Here is a 12,276-nt window from a genome sequence, read left to right on the forward strand (position 1 = left end):
CTTGGCGCGGCGCCCAGCGCCCGAGCCGAGAAGGAGGGGCAAGTAGGCGGCGGAAGAGCCCGCTTGGCCAGGGGATCGCGGAACCGAGCTGGAAGGGGCCTCCAGGGGGCAGCATCAAGCCGCTAAACACGTCCTCTCTTCGTGCTAGCCTGGGGTCCGCACACAGCCCATGGCGAAGCCCCCCGTTTCAGTGTCCACCCCACCTCCACCTGTTCTGGATAAAGATGGCACAGTCTTCCCACCACCACAAGGACCCCCAGGTCCTAGTGGGAAAAGGACTCAGGTCTGTCCTAGGGCAACCAGGTTCCCTTATCTGGCCACCCAAAGGTGGTCTCTTCCCTGGAGGGGACCAGGGAACAGCCTTTGGGTTCTGGTGGCGCAGAGGTTTCCCCACGCTCCAACATCCCATTGGCAGATGGCGGAGAAGCAGGCCCTCGCCGCATCGCACAGGAACCAAGTGGCTAATATTTCCTAGCCTCAGTTTCCCCAGTGACACTTGGAAAGGCACCGAGTCGTCGGTCGAGGCACGAGGTCAAGGCCCCGCCTCTCCTGGGCGGCCTCTGCCCCCGCCAGCCCAGCCGCTCCTCCCCTTCGCTCCCGCCCGGCTCCCACGGTCCCAGAGGTGGGCGGGCGGGCACTGGATGACGCCGGCACAACCGGGGCCCGACTCGCCCTCGCCCCCGCCACGGGCCGGGCTTCCCCAGCCCAGTCCCCGCCGGGAAGCCGCCGGGAAGCCGCCGGAGCCAAGATGCTCCCAGTTCTCCGCGCCTGAGCCCTCCCCGCCTGGGCGTCCCCCGCTCTTGCGCGCGTTCGGGCTCCCCGCTGGAGACCAGAGAGGAGGGAGGAAGCCAGGGAGCAGCAAGCAGCGACCCGGAAACGCCATATAAGGAGCAGGAAGGATCCCCCGCCGGAACAACCCTAATTTGGGCAGCGCCTTATTTGGAGCGGCCCGATTTGGCCCAGCCGCTTCCGGCTCGGGAGGAGGGAAGGAGGCGGAGGGAAGGGGCGGGGGCCACCTCGGGAACTCCGCGGCGGTTTGGGCCCGGAGTCCTGCGCCGCGGCTTGAGCCTCGGGCTTTCTCGAGGCCTGGGCGCCCAGGACGCGGGAGCGGGCGCCGTGCCTCGCGTTCGGGATGGTGGTGCCCGCGGCTCTCGCGGAGGGGGCTTCACGTCACTCCGGGTCCTCCCGGCCGGTCTTGCCATATTAGGGCTTCCTGCTTCCCATATATGGCCATGTACGTCACGACGGAGGCGGGCCCGTGCCGGTCCAGACCCTTCAAATAGAGGCGGATCCGGGGAGTCGCGAGAGATCCCAGCGCGCAGAACTTGGGGAGCCGCCGTCGCCGCCACCAGCCTCATTCGCCGCCAGCTTCCGCCGCCCGGGAACGGCCTCTACCCCAGGCTCGGTAGCAGCGCCGCGTCCACACCGGCCGGCGGCGAGGGCAAGCCTGGGAACCCCACCTGCGCTCTCCACAGTGTGTCCCGCGCCCCGCATGTGACCCGGCCAGGCCCCGAGAGTGTGTCCCCCGCAGCTCCAGCCTCCGGCTGCGCCCACCCGCCCCAGCACTAGCTCTCAAGCCCGCCGGTCCCGGATGGCCGCAGCCAAGGCCGAGATGCAGCTGATGTCCCCGCTGCAGATCTCCGACCCGTTTGGCTCCTTTCCTCACTCGCCCACCATGGACAACTACCCTAAGCTGGAGGAGATGATGCTGCTGGGCAATGGGGCTCCCCAGTTCCTCGGGGCCGCCGGGGCCCCCGAGGGCAGCGGCAGTAACAGCAGCGGCAGCAGCGGGGGCGGTGGAGGTGGAGGGGGCGGCAGCAACAGCAGCAGCGCCTTCAACCCTCAAGGGGAGGCGGGCGAGCAGCCCTACGAGCACCTGACTTCAGGTAAGCGGTGGCCTACGCCGAGGATCATTAGCCCTTTAGCTACCGTCCTGTCGTGCAGTCCTTCCCCCACGGCCCTTGCAGCGCTCCCTCCACCGCAGCAATGCTCCTGGACCTCAGGGACGCAAGTGGGGTTTCCCTCCCAGTCCTCGCATCCCCAGGGTCATGTGTTAGAGGGATGCCTGGGGACATCACCCTCTCCCACCTTCCTGGTCCCTAGCGGTGCTCAAAGGAGCGAGCTTTTGTTTTGGATGGAGAGCTCTGGGGCTGCGTGGGTGGGTGGAGGTGGGGGGGGGAGGGCTTGTTTTGATGAGCAGGGCTGCGCGGCCCTCCTCCCCGCCAAAGGCTTGCCTTGCCTGCTTCCTGTCCCCAAGGAAAGGCCGTGATCCCTGGCCAGGGATGTCCCGGCAGCCCGGGGTAGGGGACACGCACTAGCCGTGGCCGAGGGGGTGCTGGCGGGAATCCCTTGGCCGCGCCGCCGCCGCTGCGGAGCGGAGCGCTGGGAGCCGCAGTGGAGGGGGATTCTCCGTATTTGCGTCAGCTGTTGTTGAAATGGGCTCTGCCGCTGGAGCGGGTCCAGGAACATTGCAATCTGCTGCTATCAATTATTAACTAGCTCAGCAGTCAATGGTAGCCGCCGACCTCTTGCCTGGCAGCTCGGGTCCTCCTTGCCCTCCAGTGATTGCTCTCCAGTAACCAAGCCTCTCTCTCTCTCTCTCTCTCTCTCCTGTCAGAGTCTTTTCCTGACATCTCTCTGAATAATGAGAAGGTTCTGGTGGAGACAAGTTATCCAAGCCAAACCACCCGGCTGCCCCCCATCACCTACACTGGCCGCTTCTCTCTGGAGCCTGCACCCAACAGTGGCAACACCTTATGGCCTGAGCCCCTGTTCAGCCTGGTCAGCGGCCTCGTGAGCATGAACAACCCACCAGCCACCTCATCCTCAGCACCATCTCCAGCAGCCTCCTCTTCCTCCTCCGCCTCCCAGAGCCCACCCCTGAGCTGCGCTGTGCAGTCCAATGACAGCAGCCCCATTTACTCAGCTGCACCCACCTTCCCCACGCCGAACACTGACATCTTCCCTGAGCCACAAGGCCAGGCCTATTCTGGCTCAGCAGGCACTGGGCTCCAGTACCCGCCTCCTGCCTACCCTGCTGCCAAAGGTAGCTTCCAGGTCCCTATGATTCCTGACTATCTGTTCCCACAACAGCAGGGGGATCTGGGCCTGGGCACCCCAGACCAGAAGCCCTTCCAGGGCCTGGAGAGCCGTACCCAGCAGCCTTCACTCACTCCACTCTCTACCATCAAGGCCTTTGCCACACAGTCGGGCTCCCAGGACCTGAAGGCCCTCAACACCACCTACCAGTCCCAGCTCATCAAACCCAGCCGCATGCGCAAGTACCCCAACAGGCCCAGCAAGACTCCCCCCCATGAACGCCCCTACGCCTGCCCGGTGGAGTCCTGTGACCGCCGCTTCTCCCGTTCAGATGAGCTCACCCGCCACATTCGCATCCACACTGGCCAGAAGCCCTTCCAGTGTCGCATCTGCATGCGCAACTTCAGCCGCAGTGACCACCTCACCACTCACATCCGCACCCACACAGGCGAGAAGCCCTTTGCCTGTGACATCTGTGGAAGAAAGTTTGCTAGGAGCGATGAACGCAAGAGGCATACCAAGATCCACTTGCGGCAGAAAGACAAAAAAGCAGACAAAGGTGTTGTGGCCTCTTCTGCCACCCCCTCCCTCTCTTCCTACTCCTCGCCGGTGGCTACCTCCTATGCCGCCCCAGTCACTACCTCTTATCCATCCCCAGCCACCACCTCATACCCATCACCCGTGCCCACCTCCTACTCCTCTCCTGGCTCCTCGACCTACCCATCCCCTGTGCACAGTGGTTTCCCCTCACCCTCAGTGGCTACCACATACTCCTCCATTCCCCCTGCTTTCCCGGCCCAAGTCAGCAGCTTCCCTTCTTCAGCTGTCACCAACTCCTTCAGCGCCTCCACAGGGCTTTCGGACATGACAACAACCTTTTCTCCCAGGACAATTGAAATTTGCTAAAGGGAAAGAAGAAAAAAGGCAAAAGGGAGAAAAAGAATCACAAGAGACTTCAAGGACAGGAGGAGGAGATGGTCATAGGAGCGTTTGCTCTTAGGCCAGATGGAGGTTGTCAGAGCCAATCCTCCCCCTCTACTTGACCCCAGGGTCAGCCGTGGAAGGTCTGTTGGCCAACAATCCTTTCTGCCCACTTCCCCTTCCTCCCCTACTCCCTTTGACTTCAGCTGCCTGAAACAGCCATGTCCAAGTTCTTCACCTCTATCCAAAGAACTTGATTTGCATGGATTTTGGATATATCATTTCAGTATCATCTCCACCATATGCCTGACCCCTTGCTCCCTTCAATGCTAGAAAATCGAGTTGGCAAAATGGGGTTTGGGTCCCTCAGAGCCCAGCCCCACGCCCTTGTACAGTGTCTGTGCCATGGATTTCATTTTTCTTGGGGTATTCTTGATGTGAAGATAATTTGAATATTCTATCGTATTATTTGGAGTTAGGTCCTCACTTTGGGAAAAAAAAAGAAAACGAAAAGCCAAGCAAACCAATGGTGATCCTTTATTTTGTGATGATGCTGTGACGATTAAGTTTGAAGCTTTTTTTGAAACAGCAGTCCTCGGTATTAATCAGAGCATGTGTCAGAGTGATGTTCCGTTAACCTTTTTGTAAATACTGCCCGTCTGTACTCTCACATGTGGCAAAATATGGTTTGGTTTTTCTTCTTTTTTTTTTTAAAGTGTTTTTTTTTTTTTGGTCCTTTTGGTTTAAAAAGTTTCACGTCTTGGTGCCTTTTGTGTGATGCGCCTTGCTGATGGCTTGACATGTGCCAGTGTGAGGGACGTGCTCACCTCTAGCCTTAAGGGGGGCAGGGAGTGATGATTTGGGGGAAGAAGCTTTGGGAGCAAAATAAGGAAGAGGGCTGAGCTGAGCCTCGGTTCTCCAGAATGTAAGAAAACAAAATCTAAAACAAAATCTAAACTCTCAAAAGTCTATTTTTTTAACTGAAATTGTAAATTTATAAATATATTCAGGAGTTGGAATGTTGTAGTTACCTACTGAGTAGGCGGCGATTTTTGTATGTTATGAACATGAAGTTCATTATTTTGTGGTTTTATTTTACTTTGTACTTGTGTTTGCTTAAACAAAGTGACTGTTTGGCTTATAAACACATTGAATGCGCTTTATTGCCTATGGGATATGTGGTGTATATCCTTCAGAAAAATTAAAAGGAAAATAAAATAGCTGTGGTTGCACATGTCTTTCCTGGGCTAGGGGGCAGGCTCTGCAGTTGCCATCCCTGTCCCCTTTGGGGGTTTGAGGGCTTCTACAGGGACAAGGATATTCCAAACAGAGTCGTGTCCACTGTGTGTAACTGGATTGAATTCTTTACGAGGACTGGGTATGGGTCTCCTCTTCTTGATTCTGGGCCTGTTCCTCCTCAGTCTGGTGGGCTGCAGCCTTATGTTGGTTAGTTAAAGCTGAAGAAGGCCAGAGGGAGGGGTGGGACGTGTGGTCAGAGGCAATGCTGTCCCCATGGCCCCAATGTTCAACCAGCCCTGCCCCCATCTTTACCAAAGGTTGGGAAAATCTATGTTCTTGGGAATTCCTGCCATATACACTTGGGGGAGACAAGGGTGGGGGGGCACAAAGGCTTTGGGAAACAATAACAGCTGGAGTTGACTCAGCCTCTCCCATCCTCCATATCTCCAGAAACCTAAGGGTAAAAAAGAAGCCTAGAAGAGTCAAGGGCCAGTTCTCAAGCCAAGAATCCTTCCAGGAAGAAATCTCATCGCTTGCCAGCTGGAGCTGCCATCCTTGGCAGCTTCCGGGACACGGGACAGAGTGGGCAGGAGTCTGGCCTGGTGTCTAAGATTCCCATCCAGACGGAGTCTGTACCCGCTGTGTAGGAGGCCCGAGGTGCTAAGTTCCTCTGGCCCCAGCCCCTGAGGGTCTGCACTCAGGATCAGAGCAGTCCTTGGGGGCTCATGAGCATCTGTATATTCTGTGAGAGGCCTTGAGCTGGCTACAGCAAGGCAGATTGTCAGTTGAGACAGAGATGTAAGCCAAAAATTATAACGTGGTATTATGTTGCGTAATATGGGCAAGCATGGGGCTCTAATGCAAGCACAGAGAAGGACACTCAACCCACCCAGGGACTTAGGAAATGTGGAAAAGTTGAGTTGGAAAGGGTAAGTAGGAGTCGACCTGATTGACTTGCTTTGTGTGTGAGGCAGGAAGGGTGTTTGGCTGAGTCTTTGCTGGGGAGAGTGGATAGATGTATTACTGAATGGAAGCACTACCTCCAACTCTGATAATGAGTTCGTGAATTGGTTAGACACCACCATCCATTGGTCAAATGGGTGCGATAGATTTGGTGCCCTGGAATTTCCAAGCCTTGGCTGTCCTCCTAACTTCTGACTCCCAAAATCAAGGACCATGAAGAATCCTGCTCCTTACCTGGGTCTAGTTATCAGGCCCTGAGTAAAGTCAAGGTCTCATCTGCCTGCCTTTTTCTCCCCCCTCTGAGAGTGTCCTAGGTTACTGATGGACACCTGGGGCCAGGGGAATTCCAGCAATTCCCTGGAATCAGCCCAATTCTTTGTCTTCTATTCTAGCTCGCCCCCCACCCCCCCAGCACTGTTGATCGCTGCTCTGTCCCATGATACCAGACTCCTCAGACTAGAGCAGGGGTAACCAAGCCACATTCTCTAGCAAAGGGCATGTCCTTGTGAGCCTCCTGGCAAATCTGCCAGGTCCTGATGGGACAATATTTGCATTGGCATACCTCTTCCCAGCCCCACCTACCCCTCCCCATCTCACTCTAGACCCAGGAACACAAGTCTATGCCTGCAACACATTCTTAAGAATTTTTCCCACATACTCCCAAGAAACAAAACATGGCAAGCACAAAATATGAAAGAAGGAGCAAAGAGAATCTGTTCCTTTAAAGCAGAGGGTCTCCTATGTTATCACAGTCATCAGAATCAGATTCCCACATCTCTGATTCTTCGGGTCTGGGTTGGTCCTGGAACTTGCCTTGATAGTATGCACCCCAGGCGAGTCTCATGCAGATACCTTGGTGAGAAATTCCACCCATCCTACTAAGTAATTTTTTATGAGTCCTGTCAGCAGGGTATCTTTAGGGTCTGACAGTCCAAACTTAAGTTTCTTGGCATGGTTAAAATAGAGCAAAACTCACAAATTGCCCCATTTTACAGTCCTATGGTATGAAATAAAAGGAAATTGTTCATTTTAACTCCTGCTTCTGTGAGGGAAATGTGAAACCAAGGACACAGGGCAGTGCTGATAAAAGCTGTCATCATAAAGGCTGAGGTTTGGGAAGGAACCCAGATAATGTTGAACAATTGATTGCTACCTGGGGACATTGTCTAGGGCTTCAGGAATGTGGAGAAGGACAGAGAGGGGTGGGGTGGTAGAGGAGAGGGGCCAGGGGAACTCCTCCAGCAAAGGACAGGTTCACAGTCTGAAGTAAAAGAAAGAACCAGGTTCTAAGGACCCTTGATCCTTCCCCCCAGTACCTGAGAGAGACGTTTTTTCCTTGAATTTCAGGAATGTTCTGTCTCATCCATTTTGAAAGATTCTACGCATTCAGGATGGTGCTTAGCCTGATTTTCAGGCTATGTTTGAGGTGTGCTTCCTTCTCCCTCCCCCAACACAAAGACACCCCTCCCAACACATACACACACCAAGAAATGAGCACTATAGACTCAGACGTATCCCCTGCAATGTCCCTCTCTGTCCCCATCCCTGCTGTTTTCTCTAGTCCAGCCACGCTTAGGGCAGTTGTGACAGGGGAAGATGGTGCAGAGTAAGATCCCAGGGTCCTAAAGAAAATGAGGCCAGGTCTAACAATCAGGTGTCGAGCAAATAAGAGTTCAGCATTTTACCCATAAACTTTTGAGTGCTAATAAGATTTTTGCATCCAAATAGCAAATCTGACCCTCCACTTCAGTAATGTTTTTTCCCATCTCCCTTTTCTCATTACCAGAACGTAGGAGAGCCTTTTGAGGCAAAGCTGACTCGAGACATTCTCTTAGGTCAAGTTGGTCACTCAGCTTCTCAGATCCAAGTAGAATTGCCGCATCTTCCTTTTCAGGGAGCTCTCTCCAAGAAGCCCATTCTCCTCAGTACTTAGGTTGTTTTATTACTATTATCATTAGTATTGCAACTTCATTGAAGTACAATTGATATGCAGTAAACTGTACATACAAAGTATACAATTTGATGAGTCTTGACATATGTACACAGGTGGGGAAACCATCACCACAATTAAGGTAATGAACCTATCCACCACCTCCAAAACTTTCCTTGTTTCACTTGGTAATTTTTCCTTCTTCTACTCCTGTCTTCAGGTAACTGCTGATCTACTTTCTGTTGCTGCATAGATTGGTTTGCATTTTCTGGAGTTTCATATAAATTGAATAATTCAGTGTGTAATCCTTTTGGTTTGGGTTCTTTCACTTTGCATCATTTGGAGCTTCATCCATCTTGTTATGTTATGTATAAATAGCTCACTCCTTTTGATCACCGAGTAGTAGTCCACTGTATGGCTATAGCACAATTTGTTCAGTCTTTCACCCGTGGAAGGACGTTTGGGTGGGTTCCCTTTAGGGCTGCTATAAATAAGGCTGCTGTAAACATTTGAGTAAAAGTCTTTGTGTGGTTGTGCCTCCATTTACTCCAGAGTCTCCCATTCTCGCTCTTTCTTTCGACCGTGTCTCCATTTACTCACTTTTCTTCTTATTCAAAGAGTAGTCACCCATCTCCCCCCACCCTCACAGTCAGGGTCCAGCCTCCTAAGGGGTTAGCTTCATTAAAGTTTTCCCCCCAATTAACAGAGCCAGCCCCTTCATCATTTTTATTGCTCTACTTCAAACTCCCTCCCGTTTGTTTATACCCTCCTGGTAATGAGCTGTCTGGGACTAAGTAACTATGTCATTATTTATTCAGCTTGGCAAAGGTATGAGTCCTTGGTGATACTTTTCTAAAGAGAAAGTATCTGGGAGTGGGAGATGAGGGTAAGGGGGATCAAATATATGGTGATGGAAGGAGAACTGACTCTGGGTGATGAACACACAATGGGATTATAGATGATGTAATACAGAATTGTACACCTGAAATTATGTAATTTCATTAACAATTGTCACCCCAATAAATTTAAAAAAAAAGAGAGAAAGTATGTGATAGAGGGTGGGCTACACATTGATGAGGCACTCCTGCCTAGAAAGGAAGAAGGGGCTAAGATCAGATGATGTGGAATGTTACCCCAGGGGACTAGTCCTAGAGGTTATCTGTATGCTTGCTTTTTATTACTATCTCCTGGGGGCTCTTCCCCAGATGGTGTTCTGCAACACAGGCCCCATTCACCCACCAGTTGTCACAAACCCTATCCTACCACATTTCCACCTCTTAGTTCTGAGATAGCAAGTGTTGCAACCACAGCTTCTCTCTCTCCTCTTTGGGCCCTGGGAGTCTGGGACTGTGGAGCAGCCTGAGTGAAAAGAGCAGCTGAAGTCAGAGGCTTGGTCGTGGTCTATGTTCCCAACTCTGATAAACTGGGCCCTGCTGCCTGCCTGGGTATGTGTTAAGGTTGGGGTGGCTTCAATTAGGAAATTATCTTTAATAATTAGTTTTTCCAGACAGTGTTGGTGAGGTTGTGGAAAAAACTGGAACCTCATACATTGCTGGTGGGCATGTAAAAACGATGCAGCCGCTTTAGAAAATGGTTTAGCTGTTTCTTATAAAGTTAAGCATACACTTAGCATATGACCCAGCAATTCCACTCCTGGGTATCTTACCCAAGAGAAATGAAAATGCGCTCACACGAGGATACGTATGCAAATGTTCATAGCAGCATAATTCAAAATAGCAAAAAACTGGAAATGATCGAAATATCTATTCGACTGGTGAATGGACAAACAAGATGTGGTACATCCAAATAATTAAATATCGGTCAGCATAAAAAGGAATAAAATGTGGGTGTGTACTACAACATGGATAAACCGCAAAAACGTTATGATAAAGAAGATAGGTGCATACTGTATGATTGCATTAATATGCAACGTCCAGAAAAGGCAAATCCGTAGAGACAGAGAGCAGTGCCAGGCACTAGGGTAAGACTAGGTTTTGACTGCAAATCTGTTATTTTGGGGATGATGGAAATATTCTAAAACTGGATTGTGATGTTTGAACAACTCTGTTCATTTACTAAGTCAGTGGCTGGTATACTTAAAATGGGTGCCTTTTATGGTATGTTAATTATACCTCGATAAAGCTATTTTTAAATCTTTTATATCTCAATAAAGGTAGATTAAAAAAACCTTTTGCTTCCCTATCTTTGAGTGCCCATCTCCAGGTGGGCTTCCTAGCTTTCATTCCATCCTGCAGACCTCTCCTCTAAGCCCCTGGTGCTGATTTGCAAACTTGAGGCCCAAGAAGTGGCCCTGGTGTAGTGGGGGTGAAGGCCCTCCTAAGACTCTCACTTGGGACTCATTTTGAGGAAGGGATAGTCATACATCCAGTGAGGCAGGTGGGTAGAAATGAATCAATCTTGACGTGTCTTCACCCATGCCCCTGACCCATGTACATCAGGCTGCCCAGCTGGGCCAGAGTGCCTCCTCAGCTCCCAAACAAACCCGGAAGTTGCCCTTTCCACAAAACCAGCAGTGGGTGTCCTCCTCAGAGAAAACAATCTCAGTCTCCACAAAAGCTAATTTCGCTTCAGAACCAACTTCTCATCCTAGAATCTTGTCAGATCTAGTGACCATACTCCTGAGAACCAGACTTCATCTTATTCACTGAGCAAATAACGGAGCACCTACAGTGGGCCTGTTGGTATAGGAGATTTGAATGTGTTCTGGGAGGAAGGAGAAACCAAACCACCCCAGCCTGCCAACCATCTTTGACTCTGTTTAATTTGAACTTTGAATCCCCTTAAACTGTCTTCTCTGGAATAGTCAATCTCCTCCAGCTGCCTTATTAGAACCAATTTTTAGTCACCTCAGCACCAAAGTTCCATCTCAAACTGTCCTCTCAGCACCACCTATCTAATATTCTCAGGTCCACCTGACTTTTTATAAGGCTTCTCAGGTCAAGCCTTCCCCAGCAATGTCTTTGGGAGCATTTTTAACAAACACAACTCTGATTGCCCCCAAGTCCCTATAAAACAGAAACTCTCCAGTGGTGACAGCTTTCCATCCCATTACAGCAACCTCAGAATCGATTTTGTCCCCTTGGATTTGTGATGGCTTGCCTAAATTGTCTTCTCAGAATCATCTTTCATTGTCTTCAAAGCCGGATTTCATTTTTGACTAATGAAACTACCAAGGCCCTTAGAATTTTCTTCTCAGAAGCATTGCAGCTCTATCCAGAAAGACTCTTTCAATCGCCTCGGGCCCAACTGTCAGGCTTCATAATGCAAGTCTTTAAGTTATTCATTGATTGGCCTCAGGTTCCCCATCTGTTTAATGGAGGGAAATAATGCTTCTTTTCTTCTTCTTGAAAAGAAGAACATGAATTTCTTTTTTGATTACAAAATATATATTCATGTGTGAAATATAAAAACACCTTATCTTTTTCACATATGGTGAATGGAGGAAAAGCACTTTGACGTAAGAAGCTGTCACACACTGAGGGAGGGACAATAAACTGGTACAGGCTTTCCTGAGGGCAATTTCAAGAGCGTGAACCAAGAGCCTTATAAGAGTTCATGCCCTCATGCCTTCTTCTAGGACTGCTGTTAACTACAGCACTATTCGTAATAGAAGAAAACTAGTAACAACATAAATGTCCCATGGGTGATGGCTGAAATAAATTGTTATATGGTAAACTACGAGGCAGTCATTACTATAAGTCATGTTTTGAAATAATTATTGACCTGAAAAAACGCCCACAGTATGATACTAAGTGACAAAGTAATACATGAAACTTTATATGACATATTCCAATTTTATAAAATACATGCCTGTACACACACGCATACATCAAATGGTACTGGATGTTACTTCTGGTGGGATTATGGGACATTTTTATTTCATATTTTATATTTTTCTGTATTTTCCAAATGAGCAGGGATTTCTTTTTTTAACACCAGAAGAAAGTCATTTTATTTATGAAAGGAAAAAATTAGACTAGGTAAACAATTATGTTCTAGAATCTGGTGTGATGTAGGGTTCTTTATGAAGGTCCTCTAATGGAGTATTCTCTCCCCTGCAGATACCTGCCCCTTCAATTGTAAGGTGTAAAAGAAAAGTGCTAAAAAACAAAGAAAGGAAAAATTTTCTCTAGGTTTTTTGCTGAGTGGACACAAGTTGGCTG

At 50.3% G+C, this 12,276-nt stretch overlaps 1 protein-coding gene across 1 annotated transcript; it reads left to right on the top strand.

Annotated features, from left to right (window-relative positions):
• The first annotated feature begins 1,303 nt into the window (after window positions 1–1,303).
• EGR1 (early growth response 1) lies at window positions 1,304–5,191 on the top strand. Its single transcript, XM_081035305.1, has 2 exons — window positions 1,304–1,886; window positions 2,618–5,191. The coding sequence occupies exons 1-2, from the start codon at window positions 1,592–1,594 to the stop codon at window positions 3,943–3,945; spliced, it is 1,623 nt and encodes a 540-aa protein (XP_080891431.1). The 5' UTR covers window positions 1,304–1,591; the 3' UTR covers window positions 3,946–5,191.
• Window positions 5,192–12,276: the final 7,085 nt, after the last annotated feature.

Source organism: Rhinolophus hipposideros, assembly GCF_964194185.1.
Source record: "Rhinolophus hipposideros genome assembly, chromosome: 23".
Lineage (NCBI taxonomy): Eukaryota > Metazoa > Chordata > Mammalia > Chiroptera > Rhinolophidae > Rhinolophus > Rhinolophus hipposideros.